Source organism: Corvus moneduloides, chromosome 1 (genome assembly GCF_009650955.1).
Source record: "Corvus moneduloides isolate bCorMon1 chromosome 1, bCorMon1.pri, whole genome shotgun sequence".
NCBI lineage: Eukaryota > Metazoa > Chordata > Aves > Passeriformes > Corvidae > Corvus > Corvus moneduloides.
Window position 1 is genome coordinate 61944936 of NC_045476.1, and position 24818 is coordinate 61969753.

At 38.9% G+C, this 24818-nt stretch overlaps 1 protein-coding gene across 5 annotated transcripts in view; it reads left to right on the plus strand.

The window, feature by feature from the left end:
• The window catches only part of CDK6 (cyclin dependent kinase 6), a 138716-nt gene that overhangs the window by 57108 nt on the left and 56790 nt on the right, over window positions 1-24818 (plus strand). For all 5 annotated transcript variants that reach the window (XM_032112174.1, XM_032112167.1, XM_032112139.1 and 2 more), the window contains exon 4: window positions 617-784. In XM_032112174.1, coding sequence (XP_031968065.1) covers window positions 617-784 — 168 coding nt within the window. The remainder of the gene's footprint in view (window positions 1-616; window positions 785-24818) is intronic.

Sequence of the window (24818 nt, forward strand, 5' to 3'; positions counted from 1 at the left end):
TTTATTCCACTGTTTTAGTGCTAAACTTTAATCTAAAGGTAGTTTCTGTCCTATTCAGTAAGTTCTATACAACAGGTTTTGCCAAGTGAACCTTTTCCCTCTATAACATTAAATAAAATTAAATTTGTCATTTAAACAGTTTTTCTGTTTGAAACAGGTCCTTGTGTCTGTTAAAATGAATGGTAAAATTTCACTTCACCATGGCAGGACAAAGCATAATCTAGTGAGAATGCAAAGTGGCGTGTGGTTTAAAGTTAAGAGCAAAAAACTGCTATGTATTTCTCTTACTTGGACATCATTCTTTTGAAGTTGTATGGAGATACAGAGACATACTTTTGCTATTTTTTTTAAGTATATTGATTAATCTTTATACTACTGTTAGTCAACCTCAGATAATTCAACGAGAAACCATACCTTAACTTGATAAGGACATTGGTTCAATTCCATTTGTTCTAGCAGCATCCTGTCTATTTTATATTAATAGTTGGTTTTATCTCCTGTGCACATATTTAAGTGAAATTTATTAAATTAGTTTTGCAGATTATGGCCAGGGGTTTACTTGTTTGCCTGCCACCTTGTCTTGATAACTGCATATTGATTTCTTCTTTATATGTAGGATATGATGCTTCAGCTGTTTCGGGGACTGGATTTTCTGCATTCGCATCGTGTGGTGCATCGGGATCTGAAACCCCAAAATATCCTCGTAACCAGCAACGGGCAGATAAAGCTAGCTGACTTTGGCCTTGCACGAATCTACAGTTTTCAGATGGCTCTTACCTCAGTGGTAAGTTTCCGCAGGTTTTTATATTCCTTTTAATATAGCAATGTGAGCCATGTTTACAATTGAAGTTGTGTCTCTGAAAATAACTGCTTTCCAGCCAGGACTGAAGTTGTTGTGATTACTGTTGAACAAGTAATTAGTTACTTGCGGTACAAGTAGTCAGTTACTGACTGCTGGCTCTAAATTAAATAATGACTGATTACAGCGGGATAAATATGTGCCAGTTTTCTGAAACTCTCATCAGTCAAGCTTCTGTAGTGATACTGACTTCCTTTGTAAGTTTAGTCAGACAGCTACAGTTAAAGTTTCTGAGGTGTCCATTTTAAGATAAAGCTCTTGCTCAATCCCAGATATTTTTCCTGAAAAACCCCCACAGATAATTGTGAAAATGCCACACCATCATGCTCTAATTTTCCACCTCTGTGAATATGGATTCAGTGCTTCCTTCCATATGTTACTGAATGATTCCAAATAGGGTTGTGCTGGAGGAAGCTCAAGAGGACCTGGCAGCCAAAATCACAGCTGTTTCCCAAGCCAGCTGTTAAAGAGTACCCCGTATGACCAGGCCTCCTGCCACTGTTGCCCCTCTCCCAGCTCTCCTGGTTGTCTTTGGCTCAGACATGAGCTCACTTGCAGAAGATTTAGCCCTGTCCTCCATTAATGCTGGAGAAACCCTGCCAGCTCCTCACTTTTTGACCCCATTTCCACGCTTGCTGGCCCTGCCCCCAGAATCAGCTGCTGTAGCTTGGCACAGCATCTCTGGAGCATATTGAGGAGCTGCCATGCTGTGTACATGTTGGGTATCTCTGGGGTTTGTTGCCTGCTCATGATTTTTTTGTTTCCTTTTTCTGTTCTGTGTATCAGAACTGCTATGACAGTAACTCTTACGATAAAGACAGAAAAAGGAGAACTGCTGAAAAAGGAAACTGAAAGAATTCACTTTGCATTTTACGCCATATTGTAGAAATTAGCCTGGCTCATGTTGAAAAAAGCAGTTCATTCTTATTATTAGTTTGTGCAAAGGTCTTCCCATTGTTTTGTGATGTAACTATGAACATCCGGCTTCAGAGTGAATGAAGGCAGGAAGCAACAACAGAAAATTACATCATCTTGGTAAACACAGGAAAGTTTCCTTGTCACATAAAACATACGTAAACCAGTGTGTTAGGGCTCGTCTTTTTCGTTGTCTGTAGGATGTAGTCTAATCCAAAGCTGAAAGAATGTGGCTGTTGAGATCAGGGAAGATTGGTCATGTAACTCAAAACAGACCAAAAGGAGAGACGGGTTCTTCTGAGTTGCTCTTATTTTGTTTCCCAATTATCAGTCAGTAGCAGCTTCAATGAGTGTTTCTATTGATGCATAAAATTATTTAAGCTAAAACTGCAGAATGTTACAAGGTTTCCAGCAGGACATTTCTGTTAAGTTCTGCATGAAATGAGGAAAAAATATATACAGAACTGAGCAGGAGTTTTTCCATGATCAGGTAGCCTTCTTAGGAAGGAAGTTCAAAAGACGCAGAAATCTACCACAGCAAAAGACCTGCTTGTAACAGAACATTGCCAGGATTGCTTTGTAAAGCATGTACATTTGCTCAAGTATCTGATACTTGCATGCTAGAAATCATGTGTTAAAACCCATCAGCTGGTACTCTTGGTGCTGCTGCAAACAAGAGTTGTTCAGGCTGAGGGATTATCCACATGCAAGTTTTTACTGTGTTCGGATAAGCATCCAAGTGTCATTGCAGCTAAGACAGAGTATTAAAATAGTTAAATTATTCTGTGATCAAGGATAAATCAAGTATATGGGCATAGACGTAAGTAATGGCTTTCACACCTAGAACTTAGTGTGTCACTGTTTTTCTTATTTAAAAAAAAAGCATAACCATGACCATGGGCTTTTTAAGTTAAAAATTAATAGTTTAAAAGTTAAATTAAAAGTTAATAAATGTTTTAAAACATTTAGTGTTCGACATCTTTAAAATAAACTTTTGTCTGGATATGTAGAAAACTGTAGGGGTGTGTTGCTTGGAATGTGATAAATGTGGTATGGTTTTAAATGTCAATCTTCACTGATTGCTGGTTAGAAACTTTTACTAAATGTGTTTTAGCTATCCATTTTCCTTTTCTGATCATAACTTCTACCTTTGGCTAGCTGCTTAGGTGTGCAAATGCTTCATTTTTTTACCTCCATTGAAACTTAGTACAGGAAACACAGCTAAACAAAATAACGTCAAACCCCCAAACTTCTGGTTTTTAAACATAAAGACATTCTTGACTTTACCATTCCAAAAATAGTCTAAATTGCAGTTGTTCACCAGGCAGTGAGTAAACCTTCATGGACTTAAGCAAGACTAGCTTGTTTTGAAGTGTTTGCAGTAAAAAAGTGTTGAATTATAAAAGACATGTATATATCTATACATACATCAATTAATAAAACTCATAGCTTGCAAAGGTTTGCTTTGGATAGTGATAGTCCGGAGACCCCAGTGATAAAAGACTATCACTGTGATCAATACAAAGGCTCTGCAGTGTTTCCTTCAGAGGAGAAGCTTACTGCAAGATAAACTACAAGAATCATCTTTTGAAGTATCAGACCATTCCTAATGGATGATGCATCCTCATTCGTTGCTCACAAAGAAACTCTTCAGTTGGGACAAAAACAGCTTGCCATGAAAGTAGCCCAGTAAAAACTTATCCAACCCAAGTGCTCTGGGTGCTGCAAATGGTAACTTCAAAGTAGTCTCTCTTTAACAGCCAGTTATTTACACAATGCTGAAGAATCTTTCTGGCAGACTGGTAGTCCAGGCATATTGCTGTCATTTAAAGAAATCTCTTGACATTTCTGTCAGTGAATGAATAAAAGATTCAAACTAGTGTTACACGGGCTCAGGGGGGCAGGGTGGAGATCACTGCTCCCAGCTGTGTTCAGACTGAGACCTGATACGGGTCTGAAATAACAGCACTAGAAAGAATGAGGTTGGGCAGGGATGTCTCAGATGCTGGGTAATAGGGCATGCTTTTGGTTTTGTGCAAAGTGAGACTCTTTCTCAAGTGTTGGTCTTGGCCCTTGGGGAAATTTTGAATAGGCTTTGTGATAACAGAGAAGCTCCATAGGACAGAGGAGGTAGATTGATGTGACTGTAATTTTAGAGTTGGATAGCAAAAGCTAATGAACTGTCACGTTTTTCCTGGTGTAGAAGAATGGGCACTCAGTTCTAACTTTCTCTGAGCAAAGGAGGAATTTGGTGTCTGGAAAATCTGAAGTTGTATTATCAAAATGGAATAATCAATTTATCTATTTCTGTTAACTTTTGACTGCATTAAAGAAAGGAAATGAAGCTGAATCTTGGCATACAAGAATGTTAAGTGAGATAAGGGTATGCAGTTGTGATCAGAGCATCTAGGTGTAGCCAAGGCTGTCCAGGTCTTAAAAACTCGCCCGCATCAGGGTCTTGAGTGAAACTGGCAAAATGTTAGTGTTTGTAAAACACTTAACAATACTTTCTTTGAAAACGTGTGCTTTACCTTAGATGTCAGCACTACTGAGGGGTTTTTTTCCCTGTGAAATGCCAACAAGATTGGTTTATGTTGTCTTTTTTAAGAAAAACCCACTTGTTTTCAGATTTATCCAACACAGAAGGGAAAATACATCACTTTCTCTGCTGATGCTCTAAAAAAAAAAAAAAAAAAAAAGAGGGCACAAAATATTCCGCAGTTACTTTCAGTTACTTTCAGTAAATAGTTTTAGATTATGCTAGCATTTTATTTAAGTATTCTTCGGGATAAAAACTTGCCATCCAATTCTGGCAGTCACTTCAGTGCAAATGGTTTACATGTCACATCATGCAAGAACTTGGATTTCATTTTGTTGGTATAGTAGCAAGGGAGCATAAAATAATTTTCACTAACGGGGCTTACTTTGTAAAAACAAATATGTAAGTTAGTTACAGCAGCAAAAACAACACCAAAAATGACAGAAAAACTCTCTTCCAAAGAGGAATGAGTACTTCTCTGTACTTCTCTGCCCACTGTTGCATTGTAATTTTCCAGTAAATGCCCCCCATTAGTAAATAGTTAAAATGTAGACTCTTGTCTGAGCCAGTATGACTGATGAGATCCCATGCAAAGATTTTTTTTTTTTTGCTTTGCCTTGTTTTTTATCTTTTTTTTTCCTCTTTTTTTATGGCCACCTCTTCTGAGTCTCTTGCAGTGCAGCTTTAACCTGAGATACATTGAGGATCCCTAAGTGGACCTGACTGAGCAATCTATTTAAAGTTACCATCAGACATCAGAGGATACCTATGAAATTAAGCAACCACCTGCCACTGGTTAAACTAAGTGTTAAAGAGTGTCCTAATGAAATCAGTAGAAATCAGTACAGTGACACTTGATTTTATCTCATGCATGATTTAATAAGATCATAACTCTTCCCTCCTCTCACAGGTGGAAGTGGCACTGTTTTGATATGCACTTCACTGTTGTGAGGAAGCACATCACCTGAGATCTGGGCCCTCATCTCCAGTTCTTTCATTATGGTGCATTTGTCTAGTCTACCCAAATGTCCCTGAAAAGGAAAATGAGTCACAGACAGGCACCCAGTGGATCAAAATATGTGGGTTTGAGCTTGCCAGTGCTGTTGCTGCTGAGAGTTTGTGGCTATTTAGAAGTGCAGTAAGATCAAATTTGTTGTCTTCCCTCCTAATACACAGATCTGCATAAAAAGTCCATGTGTCTGGCTTTGTGAAAAAATTAGTGAATTTTTCTGATGTTTTAACATCGGGAGGGATCTTTATTGTGTCCTCCCAACACCCTCTAGGAAGGTTATTTCCATCACATAAAATGAGTCATTTATCTCTGGAGTCATCTTAAGAACAAAAATCATTATCAGCACATTGACGGTAAGGTCTGCAGATGACTAAAAACATTTTAAGATATATTTATGATGACTTGACTCAGATCAGATGTTTACTAAGAAGATGCAGATTTATATGAAAATAACAATGACAGAAGAGATTATTCAGTGTCACAATATTAATCAAAGGGCAGTATGGAAATACAAATCAACAGAATTAGGAAATTAGAAGTTTCTTATTCATCTACATTATAATAATGTAAGATAATTTTCAAAGCCAACTTTATTTTTGTTGCCCATCATAAAAATCTTTACATTTTTAAGGCTTGTCTGGAAGAGTCATACCAGCTGCTCTCGTAGAGACAGAGGGTTTATGACAAGGTTGTTATTTCTAGAGACGTGTTCTAGAAATAATCTACAAGTGCTGTTTCACAGTCAGCATAAGCAGATATAACATTTCTACTGCTGGTGAAAGAATGGCCCTGCTTTTGACTGCGCACTTCCATCACTTCCCTTTCTTTGGCATTAGTGGTCGCTCCCTTGCAGTCTGACTGAAAATGAACCCTGTAGTTAAAAATTTTCAGGTGGCTTAGTAGATGCAAATCACTGCATGGCCACATGACTGAAAGCACTGACACACAGGGGAGGGTGAGCAGAAAAATGGGGTCATCCACTCCCTAGACACCACTGTCTTAGATTTGTTGGAGGCAGTTGTGAAACCGCATCTGAGTGTTCAGCTGAGGCCTTGAATAACTAAAGTAACTCAAAGGCAGAAATGTTTTTCAAAACCTCACAGCTCATTTGATATATGCTGTTCTGAAGATGAACCAGTCAGCTGGTTCATTTAAGGCTGTTACTGTATCTGACTGTAACAAAGCTTCTAAGGGCATCTGTATCAGTGTTTGAAATATTTCTTACCCCACGGTGCCAAGACCTGTGTTCAGCACTCTGTGCTGTTTTCTCTGCAGCTGATGCCAGGACTCACCCTTGAGACCTGTCAGGAATGCAGAGAATGCAGCCCTCTGCTCTGATTCAGACCCAGGTTTTTCATGAACCATAAAAAGCCTATCTTTTAATCTTTCAAAGAAAGTAAATTATTTCACAGTAAACAAGCAAATCTGCTTCACATGAGAACATTTTCTGTGCCAGAAAACTCCTTCCCAGAGCTGCAAACATTAGAATATATGGTATGTGAGGACAGACTTTGTCTAGACTGAGCTGAGCATCTTTTGCAGCCCTGCAGCTGCACCAGTGCAACCCTGCAGAGTAAATTTACCTCGTGCTGGTGGAAAAAAGGAAAAGAGGTGCGACTTTGAGCACAGTTCATATCAGAACAAAGGAAGTTTCTGCTGGTTGACTATGTGCTCTATCAAAGGATAATGTTCAAGAGAGGATGCTTAGGAGGGAGAGAAGAAACATTTTTCAGCAATCAGAAAGGTAGCAATTTCCAATGCTGGAGCTTGTATCTAGACCATTGCCTATAAAAATTGCTGAAGTACCCATCTTCCATAAACTAATCTGCTTACTTTTTGAGCCATTTCTACTTTGGGCTATAGTTAACTTCAGCACTGTGAGAAAAGCTTTTTATTTTGTTTTAAATCTGACATCTGATAATATTACTTAGGTTCCTCATAATTCTGCTTTTGTGAGGCATTGCCTTTTCACCTCAGGGTGAAATTGGTGTCATTTTGCAACAGCACAGTTCTGTTGGTGGAAGAAAAATGTGCTCAGTGGAAATAGGCCTTCACATGTTGATGTGAAGATAAAATGGCATCTCCTCTCCTCTCCTCTCCTCTCCTCTCCTCTCCTCTCCTCTCCTCTCCTCTCCTCTCCTCTCCTCTCCTCTCCTCTCCTCTCCTCTCCTCTCCTCTCCTCTCCTCTCCTCTCCTCTCCTCTCCTCTCCTCTCCTCTCCTCTCCTCTCCTCTCCTCTCCTCTCCTCTCCTCTCCTCTCCTCTCCTCTCCTCTCCTCTCCTCTCCTCTCCTCTCCTCTCCTCTCCTCTCCTCTCCTCTCCTCTCCTCTCCTCTCCTCTCCTCTCCTCTCCTCTCCTCTCCTCTCCTCTCCTCTCCTCTCCTCTCCTCTCCTCTCCTCTCCTCTCCTCTCCTCTCCTCTCCTCTCCTCTCCTCTCCTCTCCTCTCCTCTCCTCTCCTCTCCTCTCCTCTCCTCTCCTCTCCTCTCCTCTCCTCTCCTCTCCTCTCCTCTCCTCTCCTCTCCTCTCCTCTCCTCTCCTCTCCTCTCCTCTCCTCTCCTCTCCTCTCCTCTCCTCTCCTCTCCTCTCCTCTCCTCTCCTCTCCTCTCCTCTCCTCTCCTCTCCTCCCCTCCCCTCCCCTCCCCTCCCCTCCCCTCCCCTCCCCTCCCCTCCCCTCCCCTCCCCTCCCCTCCCCTCCCCTCCCCTCCCCTCCCCTCCCCTCCCCTCCCCTCCCCTCCCCTCCCCTCCCCTCCCCTCCCCTCCCCTCCCCTCCCCTCCCCTCCCCTCCCCTCCCCTCCCCTCCCCTCCCCTCTCCCCTCCCCTCCCCTCCCCTCCCCTCCCCTCCCCCCTCCCCTCTCCCCTCCCCTCCCCTCCTTTTTTCTCTTCTTTCTTCTCCTTTCTTTTTCACTTAATAAGATACAGTAGATGTTAGTCATGGTACAGTACAGCATTAGAGTTTCCAAAGAAATACCTGGTGAACAGACTGTAGGATGTAGAACTGACTTTGTAAGGAACAGGCTGCGCTTAATCTGCTAAAAAATTGGGGTAGAGGTTTTATAAGGGAGAAAGGAAGGGAGAAAATTACTACTGCATGTTTTCTCTATATTATAAAAGAGCATCCTGCTTTTGTGTGACCATACTTCTGTCTCCTGTTTGCAGATGTAAAAGTATGTGGTGCATTTCCCCTGCCCAGTGATTTACATCTTCTTTCACTATTTTTCTGTTGATTTAAGTGGGTCTGTTTTTACATCTACTCCCAGAGATAATTGAGTGGGTTGGATTGTAAAAACAATTTGATTGTTTGACAAGGTCTCTCCCTGTGTACTTGCAAAACTGTTCCCACATAATTTCAGACCATCCTGAAACACTGAAATACAGCCTCAGGTTATGCTCTTATCAGAGCACATTGAATAAGCAGGCATGGGCTTGTTAGGTACTTGAATGTGAGACATCCACAGAACGAGGAGCAGACCAAATAGCACACTCTCCTTGGAGCTCCTGCTACTCCAGAGTGAAGGCAGGTGTCTGTACAGTGCTGACAGAAATGCTCCTAGGGCTTAATGTGTAATAAAAATGAGTAGTTGACACTTTTTTGCTGTGGCAGGGAAGTAACTGTAAATGTTCTCTTCACACTGGCCAAAGTCCTGCTGTAGAAGGCATTTCTAATTGAGAATTCCCTTGTACAGATACAGCCCAGGAAATTCCTCTTAGCCTAACAATATTTAGTACTTGTTCAGCATTGCTGGTGTGGAATTCTTGAGCTGAAAAGGAGAAGAGCTGGGAAATCATCCAGTCCAGTGAAACAAGTAAGATTGTTCTCTGTTGCATTTCTAATGCTTTGCCCATAACTTTAATGTGCCAAGAAATAGGGTTTCCGCCACTTCCCATGAGACCCTGTTCCAAAACCTCTATATAATCATTTTCAGAAAGTTTCCTTGATGTCCAGCCTTCAGTGTCCCATTCTTAATTTAACTCCATTATATTCTTTGTTATTATATGCTAAATGGTGACCAATGCCTTGTAGTTGCATTAAAGAGGTGAGTTACCTCTAGCTGTAATACATTCATCCTTGCAAAATATGGTAAGATAAATCATTTGATAAATAGTGGAAGTATATTAGCCTTAGATTTCCAGATTTCAGTAGATTATAGGGCACCAAAGAATTCAACTAGATTTCTCTAGGTTTCCCAGTTTCAGCATTTCAGTGGATAAATCCAGAGGAAGATATCTTACACTAAAAGAATTACTGAGGTACAAGATTAATTCCTCAGTTTTGGGATCTTACAACTAGCTTGGTAGCAAGCTGCAGAGATCACGTAAGGGCTATGAGTTATCATTTAGATGCATGAAAAGAGCATAGGAAAGTATAGACTGTTACATGTAGGATAATTTAATAGAAATCATGAAATACTGATGCCACAACACAAATCAGTTGATCAGACCATATCTAGAATGCTGTAAGTTGCTCAGTTTCTCTCGGATTGAGAGATGTTTTTGGACAGGAACAGTCACAGGGAAGCACAGATTTCTGTGTAACAATCAGAGAACAAGGGACAGTCTTTTCTGTGAGGCAAGAAGAATCTGAATTACTTTAAGAAAATGAATTGTAACAGTACATACAATTGATACTTAAAAATATCATCAAGGACCCAAATGGGGAGAACCCATTAAAAAACCAGTGATGGCATGAGAACTAGTTAGTTTAAACTAACTTACATAACTTTAAATAACTTAAATAACTTCTGTCAGGAAGTTAGAAAACAAGTAGTGAGATTCTGAAGCACCTTACTGAAGCAAAATTCATTTTCCAGTGGAAGAAATCATGGAACTTTATTAAGGTGAGACAGAGCAGATAATGGAGGTGGTCTTCAAAACCAAAGAGGGCTACAGTTTGAATAAGGGCCATGGAAGAACAAAAAATTAAAATGAGATGTAAAAGAAAGACCCTTCACTAAAGAAGCAAAAATACAACCTGAAAGTTTCACAAGTAGAGATGAAAGATGATCTGAAAGCAAGAATTAAGTCCTTGTTGGGACAGCAAGTTGAAAAAGTCCACATGGAGTGGAAAGTCTGGTTGCAATGTTCCCCATCTGGAAATGGGATGAACCTGGCAAGTCACATCAGGGAATGACAACCATCCTCACTGCTGAAAACCTGGTCAGACCTTCCATGAAACAGGGGATGCCAGAAAAGCTTGGATTAAATTGGAAGTAGCTAACAAAAATAACCTTCAAAAAGGACTTGAGCAGAAAAATCAGCACATCCAAGCAAGCAGGAACATAGACTACTGTGCAAGTGAAGTAAACACCTGGACATAAAAATTAACCCATCAGGAGACTGTTTATAATTTTTTTACCTTTTGTACATTCTTTAGACTTACATTTTCCCAGCTCAAGTAATAGAAATGCCTACTGAAAATCCCCGGGAAGTTTATTTCAGCGTCGTACGCTATATATGTCGTGAGGAAAAGGAGCAGAAAGGAGACTTCTGGTAACCTTTCTAGGTAGCCCAGCTCTGACAGCACTGTAGAATTTATACTTGGCCTCAGCTGGTCAGGTCTGCTATGAGGCCACAATATATATGTCAAGGACAGCCATCAACCCGAGCAGGCTTGGACACTGAAAGCTCCAGAGAGGAAGAAGAGAGAGACACCCAAGGACACTTGCATTCTTACAACACACAGATACCACAGAGGCTGGCAATGATGGGGTTTTGTAATCAAGGTAAAGCAAAGAAGCCAGAAGCACTCTGGGGATCTGTAAAATTAGCCATGGAAATGGAAATAATTCAGTTTAATATAAGTGTTATCAAAGATGACTGCAGAATGCTTTTCAAAAGTACAAAACCAGCCAGGGCATATTAGTGTATATCAAAAACTCCCAATACAGTTCAGTAAATTGCGCCTGACTGAAAGTCAGACCTTTGAGGTACAAGCAAGGGATTGAGTTTTTGTTTAGGTCTGTCAGAGGAGTAGCAGGAGTTAAAACTGGTCTAATAAAATGTATAACTGGTTCTGTGAAATATGCAAAATGGTCATAGATTAGTTACTGAATGAGACATGCTAAAAAAATTAAGCAGGAGATTTGAAAATAAAACTTACAATTGTTCTAAAATGCACAAAGTTGTCTACTGCAAAAGTCTGTATTCATCTGTGAATCAGAACAGCTAAAGGAGCAGATCAATTAACCTTTGCGTTGGATTTTGCTATTTGTGTAATGAATGCAAGGCAAACTTGTTCTACAGATACAGTCCATGAAAATACCCTTTGAACTTGTGATCGGCATGGAACAGCTGATTTGTGGGTAACTCGTTTGCAGTCAGCAAGTTGTTCTGCTCTCCAGGGCAACTATCATAATGACATCAGCATCTTGTAGTAGCTTTCCAGTAAAGAAGAAAAAAATTATTTGAAAAATTGCATGACTGCATACTATTTGAAGACTCAGTACATTTTTGCTTTTGAAGTTCAGAGTGATTTGAAACAGGATCAGAGTTTTCATCATTTACTGGGCCCGCGTGACAAAGAACAGATGATAAAAAGAAAAAACAAACTAGCGTTAAGAAACATGAGCAGTTAATCTACTAACTACAGAAACAGGAGAAAACTGATGCAAAAAGAAGGAGGGAAAACAACCACCTGCAAGTTCATGCTGATTCAGTTCTAAGGTCACGTTGTGGATTTAAATGAGGAATAATGAGAGTAGGGACTTTCTGCTTAGGAAGCAAGAGATATTTTTTTGATTTAACAATGATATAGGTTGTACCATGTGGGCCCCATGCAAGATTGTAACCATGGAAACCTACCATGTAAACAGCTAGTTCATTGTTCACCATCAGGAAAGAAGAAATAAGTTTAGAAGAAATATGTTGAAAAAGAGCTGTGCTTTCAGATAGTTCTTGGGTTTTACCCTGAGTTGTGATTCAGAAATGAGTGCACCATATTTTTTATGGCTATTATCATCCAAAATTAATACCTTTATCTTAAAAGCGTTATTTATTACAGTGAATAAATAGTACCCTTAATGCTGTACTACTTGCTTTTCACCTTAACTGTTATAAGTATATAGTGTCAAGCAAGTCCAATGGATGGGTAAAGAAGTACACTATCAAAAAAACTTAGGGGGCAATTCAGAGCAAGAATTCTTTGGCTGGGACAGGAGCAGTTGAGTAGCTAGTGGAAAAGACAATCCCACAGTATTTCTTTCTGCTGTACTGCACAGGTTCTTCTGCTATACTTAGGGTGAATGACCTGCGTTTGGAAGAAACATTTTTAACAGTGTTATTCCTAGCACAGAGGATCTGAAAAAGCATATATTCTGTTCTGCGGAACAGGAGGAAGAAGAAGCGTAGTGGATGGTAAAATGCTTCCAAAAGGGGCGTTTTACCTTGCACACACAATCTGTGAATGGGGGAGTTTCCACTGAAGACAAGAAACTTGCAGCTCTACAGAACTGCCAGCTCCACAGGCACTCACCTGTACAGGACATTAGAGAACATTTATTTATGCATTTCAACACTGCAAAACGATCTGAGCCGAAAAGCTGCATAAATTAGCAAGAGCCAGACTGTTTAATTTTCAGTATTGCAGATAGTTCTTATGAGTTCTTCTCTCTTCACCTATCACGTTTCAAAACACTTTCAGAACTGTTTTTGTCATACTGGGTACAAATCCTAGAGCTTACAGTTCCATGACAGTATTGACACAGAAATGCCACAAGTTTGGATGATGATCGTATCTTACGCCACTCAGCAAAATCCAGACATTTAGAGTTGCATAAATCTCTACAATATCTTCCCTGTCATTTGTATGAGAGAAAGTTTGAGGATAGGACAGATTGAGCACCTTGGTGAAGTTCTAATTTCAAGTGCAACATTAAATGGAACCATGAAAAATATATTGGCAAAAAAAATACAGCTTCAAAATATTTTTATGTTGTTTTTCATGTAATTTATGGAAGGATGGATGTTTGTGTCTAATTCCTCGGGGCAGCTGGAATGATTCTCTGCTCAATGAGAACCTTCCAGATAAGAGCATTATGATATGTGAGATGAAAAGTTTTTTGCCATGTGGAATTGAAAATTGTCTTTGGATAACATAGTGGTGATAGCAGATGGTATTACTCTGGAAGTTAAAGATGAGATGCAGAACCTACAAGGCGTATGGAGAAACATCAGGTGATAACTACACGTGTCAGATAGAGAAAGATTCAGCTGTGCTTGTTAAACTGTTCCACAGTTTTGGACTAGGAAATCCCTTCTTAACCTAGAGGAAGAATTTTATTCAGTGGAGGGCACAGAGAAAATGGAAAACAAGTGCAGGATATGTATGCCATGGTTGGACAGCCATGAAGTAGCTTCTCAAAAAACAGATCCAACTTGCTACTGTATCACTGAGAGCCACAGTGAAGCACATGGCTACTGATGTGTTTGGACCTCAGAGCGGAGAAGCCCATCAGGCAATGCTAGATGGTAGCAATAGGCAATTTTTGGAGATGGCTGAAGGTACACAAAGCAAGGAACCAAGAGGCCTGACAGTATCAGACATTGTAATGAGTTAATTCTTCACTATTTGTGGAACCCCAGGTGAGTTGCACACAAGCATAAGGGAAAACTTAATGTCAGGAATCTGCAGTTTTGAAGCTTTTCGCACAAAACAGGAGTTCAGCTGTGTACCTTCGTAGACCAGCACAAAAGGGACTGGAATCAGCACCTAACATTCATTCTGATAGCATATAGAAATCATTGAATCTATAGTGTGCCTCAGCATTCCTTCTGTCTAGGTATGAGCTAATAATCTACGTTTACATCATGTACACTGCATGGATCTGCAGGGACCATGATTGCCCTTATAGGAATCAGATGATGAGCTTTCCCCTTTCTGAGGAAAAATTGGTGATAATGTCTTGTAAGGTAAAAGTGCTCAATGGCTTATAACATGCAAAAGTTTTTAAAAATGGGGAGTTGATAGTGTCCCAGAGGGCTGGGAGAAATTAGGGGGTAAGAATTGAAACAGAAGAAACTCAGAGTGTACTACTGCCCAACACTGACCTGATTAAATGGAGTGGTGAATAGGAAGTCAAGGGATAGATCCCATAGCAAACTCTGCCAGTTGTCCATCCAGTCCCCATTGAGCACCTATCAGATACATGCACACTGCCAAAAGAAAGTTGAAAAAACTGTTGCAGTCATATATTCCCAGTTAGGATAAAACTATGAAGGTGTGTCCCACACATTATTATGTTATTGTTAAAACCAAAAGCCATTTCTTTGACATAGCTGAGAAATATTTGAAAGGAAATGGAGAAAGAAAGAAAAACTGTAAGGTGACTTGGAAGGCCGTATGAATATCTCCTGACACAGAAATACTGTAAGTGGGGTTTATCTGACAATATGTGGATATCTAACTCTTAAGTTACTTCACTGAGTAAGTTCCCTAGTAGTAATGAAAAATAGTCTCCTAATCAGTGTAATCATTAGAATGAGTTAGTTTAAGCAAGACAGTTAACATAGATCAGACTCCAAAAGTACGTTCTTCCTTCCACTGGTTATCAAAGGTTCAGATGTGAGCATCTACATGGTACTCAGGTCTGAAGTCAGCTGAGAAGAATCCACCCCAAGTCAATCCTGATACTATTACCGTTTGGGCTTTTGGTACATCATAAAGAACATCATTTTCAAGAATTTTCAAGGATTCCATCAAGATATGAGCAGAGCTGAAACAGCTTTCCCTGAAGTCTAATTGAAGCAGAAAAGCAGTGTTATGTTTTGGATAAATTTATAAAAGCAATTAAGCACTTTTGTGCAATATATAGCTGAAGTAATATGAACTATTACCCAAAATACATGACAAATGCAGGACCAGTTAGGAATCTAAGCTATGTGGGTGAGCAGGTTTGACTGAAATCTGAATGGAATTGCAAAAGAGCCAGTGATGGTTGAGAAGCTGTCTTTTAGAGTGAGAGGAGCAATGGGAAGCAGCGCACAAGCTTAGACACAAAATCACCGATATCAACAGGAACATATACAGCAAAATGCTGAGAAAGCCGAGAGTTTCTGGGTGGAGTACTTGGAATAAATCCTAGAGGAGAACTATATCCTTCTGTTGGATTTTTTTCAGGAAAACAGGACTTTCTACACCTTTTTTATGAAATAAAACAAATGCATGACTTCCATCATCATATCACATCATCTTGCCACTCCTCACCTATCCTGTAAAAATTAGTGAGTTCCCTATTTTGATTAAATATTCAGGCAAAAGATACTATAAATTAACACAGCCTGAGGATTTTGTGTCTTTGAAAAACGGGAAATTTTGTATATGTACACATGGTTATATACATACGAGAAACATCTTGGGCATGAGAAAATGAAAGGTCTAAGTCTGTGAAAATCTTACTATCCCTTAAAGAAAGAAAGGTATGAGGTTCTGGCAAAGCTGTCAGGGTCTGGCAATGTATAATATCTTTGGGAGTACCGTAAGTCAGTTGAGGATTTCTAGAGTGGTATAAACATCTTGTAATACCACTCATGGCAATTGTTTTCTGAGAATAATTACATAATAATTTTTAATCTACTTGGAAAATAACATTGAGGTAGATAGAAACTAAGGGCCAGTTTGTTTTTGTACTTCTACTGACTGGCTTCATGAAACAGTCAAACTCACCATTTGATTCACTCTGGGGTAAAGCCTTGTCCTTCTTAAGTGACAGTTTTTAACATTTGACAATTTTAACTCTTTTACAGGGTAGTCTACAAAGTATGGAATACTACTATGTTTGGGGGATTTTTCACAAGATGTTAAGAACATTCATGGAAACACAGTTGTTTCTGTGGTTGTTTAAATGCTTTCTGTTGAACAGCGTGACTGAGTTCTTGAAGTGCAGGACAGGAGCATGGCATGGATTTCTTGTTAGAATGCATAGAGTCATGTTGAAGGTTTTAAAATTCCTGTGAAAAAACATATAGGAGAGATTTTGAATTTTTTTTTATAGGCTGGGGGGAGGAGGGGTGTGTATATCTAAGGTGCTCTGTTGGAATCAAGTTATAATCAAACACACTTTCCTGTACTGTATTTTTAAACACCTTCAGTGTGAATATTTGAGTTCATTTCTTAAGAAATTATATTCCTTAAGAATAATATCTACTTCTTATGTCCGTTTGAGACAGAGCAGTGTTGACTATCTTGCAAATACATTATTGATCACTTCAAGGAGTGTGCTTCCACCACTGGTGCTGTAATTTCATTGACAGTACATCTCAGAAAAAAAGATGTAGCTGATGCTTTTTAACCCTGTTTTATTTGTATGCACATCTTTCCACGTGATTCTTCAAAGTTCTGCTTCGTATTGCATTTGCATGGACAGAAGTTATCAAATCATTCTTAAAATGCAAAAGAAAATTACTGGAAAATTTGAAAGTATTGATGTGAAGTTTAGTATACTGGGTTGATCTGGGTGCCATGTTACATTAAGAAAAAACACATCTCAAAACATGCTCACTATAACATCAAAAAAAGAGAGGATCACAGGTAGATACATATCTTCTTAATGTAATGGTGTTTTCCTTAGTTTTGTTTACATATTTATATTCTTGCTCCATAAAATGAAAACCAGCTTGGAAGCATAGCTTAAAAGTTGAAAATGCTTTACTGGTTTACATTTTCTTATGGCTACTGCAGTAGGTCATAATAGCCACATACTTCAGCTGATAGAAATCAGCAAGGCTTCAATGAACTAAGCCAATTTATAAGGCAAATAAGAAGGCCTGTTTTTACATCAACAGTGAATTTTGCATTTGGTTTATTTTTTTTATATTTAAGATTTTTACTTAAATGTCTTTTAGTTTCTGTTACTGTCTGATGCTGCTCAGACACTATTGTTTTGAAATTAATAAAACTATTCAAGTTAATAAAGGCACAGCTGGCACTGTAGCCTGATAGATTTAAATTATCTGGGACACTGAAGACATCATGCACCTTATGTAATTTATTCATTAGAAGAAGGAAATATGGAGGGCCCTGTGCATGGTATCAGTTCTTGTGGGAAAATATGCTTCATTGACTTACTGGCACTGTTTTGGAATGTGGCATTTAAAAGTACCTTTTTACAGTGGGAAAGAATTTGGTCAAGAATAAACAGTCTGACCTTGTTAAATGGACCAAAGTCAGTGCATAACCTAGTTTTAGAAGACTAGTTTTCACCAGTCTGTGTAAAAAAAAAATCAGTTTATGAAAAATGCAACTAGATTTTGTAGAGAAAAAATTACATTGATTGAACAGAGTGGGGGAAACCCCCCTGGTTTTCCAGTATGGACTTACTGGTTTGTGGGAAGTTGGCTTTGAATTTTAAACTTTGTTTGAACTGTAATTTCAGGGGACATTACAAGCACTTTACATTGTAAAGTGTCATACAATGTAGCCAAATGAATTCAAGTCATTTATGGGATAAGTGAATAATTTTCAACAGAAATCAAGGCCATTTGTATTACTATCAATATCTGAGAATTTAAAAACCTTGAGTTTGTAGGAAAACTGTGTTTATACTATGAACTAGGTCTTAAACACGAAGCTTGGTATTTACAGATGTAGTAATTTGACTGGCAAGGACCTTTTGATACAAATGAAGAAGAAAATTATGCCACTTTGGTTTTAGCTTTAAGTTTTGCTGATGGGAAACTGGCATGGTAAACTGGCACAATAATATTGAATCTCCATGCTCTAAAATCCTAGCTTCCATGCAGTCGATGGAAAACATCCTTTCGACTTCACTGTGGCCAGAATCTCATTCCAGGTTTTCATATTCTGTTTGAAAAATACAAACACATTCTGTGAACAAATATTCAAGCTGCTTTGGAAGAGTGGAGTATACAAAGAACAACAAGGACTTTGGGAAATGGTGTTGATATGAGTGCCTATCCAGTTCATGGTTTTGGCCACAGAATTTTCACTGGTACTTTGTAGAACACAACCCTCTTTTTCTTTTTGACATGACAGTGACAAGTTAACATAATTAAAACTCTCAATGGATCCTTGCCAGTGATCCATTTTTTAATGCAAGAGAGAATGAAAAATCTTATGATGGCTCAAGTATGTGAATTAACATTGAAAGACATTGTTGAATAATACTTCTGAGTGCATAATTTAAAACTGTAGTAGCCAGTTGAGAATTATTGCTGTGTGAAAATGAAAATGTATCCATAACTACAGTTATCAGCAAAAATACTGAAATAGTAACATTTCCATGCTGTGAAAGGAAGTTTGATGCGAGGAGTAATAGATGCAACTGTTAAAAAGCAGGTTACATAAAACAAATTAATTTAAGAAAAGAAATATATTTGCATCAGGTAAATTCAGATTAAAAATGATACTTTAGGTTTTGACAAGTTTGAATAAAGAACCTGTATTAAACCAGAAAAGAATAAAGCCTGTCTCAATGTAAACACCGTTTTCAGTTTTTATAGTCAATGTAAATATCTTCTGAAGTTAGCGTGAGTTTCCTGAATTCTGTCTCGCTCTACTTTGTGTTTACAACATCAGCTATGTATTTACCCTGCAGAGATTTTTGAGGCCTTCGAGGGGGGTGGAGTTCCCACCCTGCTGTGAGGAGGCTCTGTGCATTTTGTGTGTATAGTCACATGTGACATCGCCCTGTGCACTGCGTCAGTATCGAACCATAGAGTTCTGAAAATGGAAGTCATACACAGGTGAATGTATGCACAGATTATCCTGTTCTGTAGTTTTGGACATTAACTCACAGAAAAGCAAGGACAAAAACTACAGCTGTTCTTAGAATTTACAAGGAGTGATAGATACTGTCATCCCCCAACTCTGATTTTTTTTTTACTTTATGTGTACATGTTCTTGTTTCCCTTCTGTTCTCAGTGCTGTTTGTCATCCAGATCTGTCCAATAGCTCCAGCCCTCACCTTTTAAATGAAATTTGTTTCTTAAGAATGGATTGACCAGGAAAGGATTAAGGAGCTATTGTTTACCCGTGTCGACATCATTAGTGTGCAGCATAGTGTGCAAAGACCAGGTTGTCTGAGAGGGGAACTGCTATGCTTATGTAGAACTTACTTTTCCTGCAGCTGATACACTGCAAGTGTAATCTGACCCTCGCACTATTAGCAAGTAAAATGCATAAATCCTTCCAAAACTCTTAGATTCATACTGAGCTGAGGAAGCTATTAGACTGACTAGGAATAAAAACGTTCATGATAAGTGAATGCTAGTTCTTCTTTATAGTGAGTACCTATATCACGTTGTGTACTGTGTTACCCTTCATGCTGGGAACTCGACTAGTAATTTTTTATTATTTTTCATGCCAAGGGATGGAAAAAGGTTTTTAATAAGAGGACTATTAATATCTTACCATATCATAGGCTGTCAAAAATACACAAAATGCCTGAGGCTAAGTCGCATTAAAAATCAGAGATTTTTTTTTTTTCCTCTATGCCTTCAGTAGCTTCAGAAGCAGTGATAGTAAGCTACAGTACACAGATAACTAGAATTTAAAAAATGGAAGGCGCTTTATACTTTATCTTGAAGAACAGCTAAAGGTGAAGGGATGGAATCATATATTTTGTATTTCATATGCATTGAAATAGGCTCTCTGATCACTTGCTGCTTTCTGTGAAGTAACTCAAGATTTTGATACAGTTGATATTCAGGTCTTATTTTTCTTCTTCTGTGTTGCTAGTCAAATCATCACGACAGAGAATCTTTCACCTTGCCCCTTGAGAAGATGTCCACATCAGATTTTCTTTTGATGCTCTGATCTGCACTGGTGCAACCTCACTTGGAGTGCTGTGTGCAGTTTTGGACAGCATGATATAAAAAAGACATTAAGCTATTAAAGAGTGTCTGAAGGAGGGCCTCAAGGATGATGCAAAGTCTGGAGGTGAAGTTTTATGAGAAGTGGCTGAGGTCATTTGGTCTGTTCATCCTGCAGGAGAGGAGACTAAGGGGAGACCTCATTGTGGTCTTCAACATCCTCACAAGGGGAAACAGAGGAGCAGGTACAGGTATAGATCTCACTCTTGAGACCAGTGACAGAACTCAAGGAAATGGCATGAACCTGAGTCAGGAGAGATTTAGGTTGGATATCAGAAAAAGGCTTTTCTCCCTCAGGGTGGTTGAGCACTGGAACAGGATCCCCAGGGAGGTGGTCACAGCACCAAGCTTGACAGAGTACAAGCAGGGTTTGCACTATGCTCTCAGGCACATGGTGTGATTCTTGGGGCGTCCTGTGCAGGGGCAGGAGTTGCATTCAGTGATCCTGATGAGTCCCTTCCAACTGAGCGTATTCTATGCTTCTGTGATAAACATTAATAGCTCCACAGACAACAGCTGCAATTAAGCCCAGAAGTCTGAAAAAACAGCACAAGTATTGAATAGACAATCGTACCTGTTGGATCTAACATTTTCTTCTGAGGATTCCGTATGTGTCCCTTAAGCTCCAGACCCATTCAGAGGCGTGAACATAAATCTCTCAATAATTCCTGGTGAGGCACATGCTAAAATGGAGAAGCCCTTTAATCCTGATTGAATGTTCATTTCAGGACTGAAATATCCTGCTCTGAACACTGCTTTGGGCATTTCCAAGAATTAGTGGGTCTGTATTAGCACCTTGTCCAGGTGAAAAGCTTATCAGAACTGTTCCTGCATGCTTCCACTACAGTTTTCAGGTGGAAGAGGTATGTTTTCAGTTTTATTGTTCTTACACTGTAAAAAAGGATTTCAGATTTGGTCAGTAGAATGGGAAGTTACAGCACCGTCCTATCAGGCTGTGGTCATTTGGAGAAGCTATGGCTTTCTGTTCTGACATCAGGAAAGAACTCGTCTGCAGTTAAGCTTTTGCATCATAATCCCCTCAGCAGAGGTGATTCCTTTGAGACTCCGTCGACATGGAACAGAACATCATTGTGTTACACGCTGTACAAATTTGAATCAAGATCTGGTTTTCTGTTTGAATCAAGAGCTGTTTTCTTTGTTGAAGACATTTTACCGTATTATGTATTTATGGCCAAGCATTAAATTTTTCCATTATGATAAATTCCTAGTTAACAGACTAATTTTTTCAATTAGTCAACATAATTATTTTAATCAAGGATTTTAACATTATCTCCTATTCGTCAGAGGAAAGAAGATTTATTTATGGGAGTGTATTACTTTCCTTTGATATTTGTAAGCATTCATGTGTGTAGTTATGCATATTGCTTTTCATTCTCGTGGTTTTATCCTCTGAGTAATGTCATTAAAATTCATGTAAATTTAATTACTCAGTTTTTACATTACTATTTAAGCTTATTTGCTCATTGGGGAAGAATCTGGAAATCCTGGGAGAAGCTTGACCTCTGTTACATCTTAAATGACTTGTCATAAGTATACTGCAATATTTTTATTTAACTGTAGAGTTCTGACTGTAGTACAGTCCATCCTACCTCTTGCTTTGAATTCAGCTTAGCACAGTTCCTAACATCTTTCTTTCCCACAAAAATTGTTTATTTTATAGCACATCCATAGAAGTCTGTAGAGTACATTGAGGAAATTAGGAGAAAAGAGAGCAAAAAGATACTGAGGAAGCATAAAAAGACCAGGACGGTCAATCCATTGACAGGAAAAATTAGGCCATACTAAGTACAATGACAAGGATTTTTTTTGTTGCATTATACTTGGTTGAGTTTTTTTAATTTCTTATTGCTTTAGGCCAAGGAGTGTTTGTGTTCACTTTTATTTCCAGTCGCTGCTTTGCCTTCTGGACAGAAGATGCTACTTTTTTATATGCAAGCAGTTTAATTTGACACATAACTGGAATTCTTTCATAGTGAATATCTGAAATATTATATCCTGAATATGCAATTAATATGAAAAATGTCATCTTTTTTGTTGTATTCCCTGCTAAAGGTACTTAACAGGCAGAATTGTTCCAACTCGATTAAGTGCTATTTTATTACTAGGTCAAAGACTTTCTACTTTTTAAGTCTTGCCCTCATGTAAAACATTCTGACTTGTTACACTATCTTTTTGCTTAAGTGACCACAACAGAAAATCTCTTGTGCTGCTTTCTATTCCTGTGATAGGTTGATGCATGAACTAATCAAACCACTAACAAAAATGTTGATCACTTGCAGACCTAACATGGCAGTATACCTATTTAATAAAAGAAAAATGAGTGAAGTTCAGTAACAGTTCCTCAGTTGCCATAGAAACCATTGCAACTTATGCAGGATACTTGACTGTGTTTGGGCCCCTATCCTTTGATATGGCAAGTGGCTGTGAATCCTTAATGTCCTCATCACCTGTTGAAACTGCAGTCAAAATCAGGCAATAAGAACTTAAATGCTGTCCTGAAGACAGGCAGTTTCTACCTTAGCTTCATTTACTGGAATTATAACCTGCTATAATTTGATTCCTCTCAATGGGCTGTAGCAACTAAAAGGTGAGCTACCCACATGGAATTTAGGGCCCCAGTTCAGTGTGCCGAAATTAACTCACATGGTGGGACCTTAAAGCATCAGATGTTTTCTCTTGCAATCAAATGCACTTTTTGAGTTGTAGGGAGCAAAATTTTGCATCATGTTAGCCAGTTCAACACTGGTCTTTTAACCTAAGAGAAAAAACACCACCATCTTCCAGGAGAGCAGAATTGACAAAGCACTGCCTATACACCTAACCCTGCACAGCCAAAATCCCAGCTGACACAGTATTTTGAGTCATATGCTGACCTTACTGTGAAAGGGAGCTTCAATTAGATGTCTATTGTGTTTTCAAATACAGAAGAATGGCTTTGTGTTCAATGGATTACCCCACTGATTAAGACAAGGAAGCAGATGCTGCAAGGGTGTATAGAGGAAAGAATTTAACTTCTCCCATTTTATTATAATTCAGAATCTATTCCATGTACCAGACCAATTAATACATAAATTAAAAGCCTGCCAGCATGCTCAGGCTGTGTGAATTTCGCAATAGACAGAGGTACTGGTACCTATGTGTAATGAAACCAGCACCTTCCACGTCCCAGAAAGCAGATAGAAAGGATGGGGGAGGGAGGAGAATCATGAAGGGAAGTCTTTTTATTTTCTTCTTTTCACGTGAAGGTTTATAATTAAAGGGGAAAGTAAATTAATTACATGAATATTAAAAGGTTACTCTTCTATTCTAACATTTGGTCACAAGTTGTCTAATGAAAAGGAATGCAGGCTGGAGGGCTGCCATGCCTTTGCTTCTTTCTGCAGAGGGCCACAGGCTGAAGCAGTGATTGTGCGTGACAGATTCTGGGAACAATGAGCCTGCGCACAGATCATCCAGATGGAGCATGCTTTTCTAAATTACACCAACAACAGGGTGGCCCACAGGCAAACAAAATAGTTAAACAATACATAATAAAGTTTTTATTTGGTATTTCCTGTGAGCCTCTGCCAGTTGCCAGGGAGTGTACTGTATTTTTCTTTTGCTGTATTAATTGTTGACCACAACTGGCAAAGACCCAAACTAGCAGGGACAGATAAGGGGGGGAAAATGGCATCTGGACACTAAAGCCTCAAGTGTACTGGGAAAAAAAAGCACAAAAAATTACAGCATATATCTGGAATTTTCCAACTAACGATGTGCGGATGTGGTAGCGCTAGGGAAAAAGAGCCAAACTGAGCCTGCTTTGTTCACTAAGAGAGGCCCCCCTGTAACATTCCTTTTAGCTGTGCATATTTTGGCTTCAGTTCTGCAGTTTTAACTATATACTGTGTATGGAGCAGTTCAGTTGTTGCTTCATGAATCTAATGATTTTGTTACAAGAAATAAACTACATCAATGCATATGCATTCTTATTGTTGTGAGGTGTTTGAACAGAAGCTGGGTTTTGAATGTTAAATCATAGGTGATAAGTTTTCAAAGGGAAGTGGGAGAAAATTTCATTAAATACAACCCATCACAGCAACAGCTGCAAGAAGGAGACCCTCAGTAGCAGTGAATGCTGCCTTTTTAAACTCATCAATGAAATCAGACCTTACAGTTATCTGGTTTAGGGAAAAGCCCACAGTATAGCATGAACACTCGGATAAAAACAGAAGGCTGTGTAAGCATGCTAGTTTGATACCATTTTTCTATTTTCTTTGTCTTCGTAAACAGTTAAGGTGTTGGCTTCTTTTTAAGGAAGTTTTATACTCCTGGTTTACTATATGCACTGTCGCAAGACATTTTGCTCTACTGGTACTTAGCAGAGAAAAGAAACAAGAACAGATTGCAGGTATTAGGCCACCTCTCCAAAGAAGATGCAAGTTAGTGTGAAGGCTGTTGGTATGTATAGAGAGGAGAACCAGCTGCAGTAGGCAGTGACGGGGTTTGCAGCTACAGCAGGTTCAATTGATGAGAAATAAGTTATTGTTATGAGCTTAAGTTGTCCTATATTTATACAGCATTTTTAGATGTACTTGGACCATCTTCCGGTGGCCCTTGGTACAAAATTACTCATTTTTTACTAATACTTGTGCTGTTTCATGTGCATGGA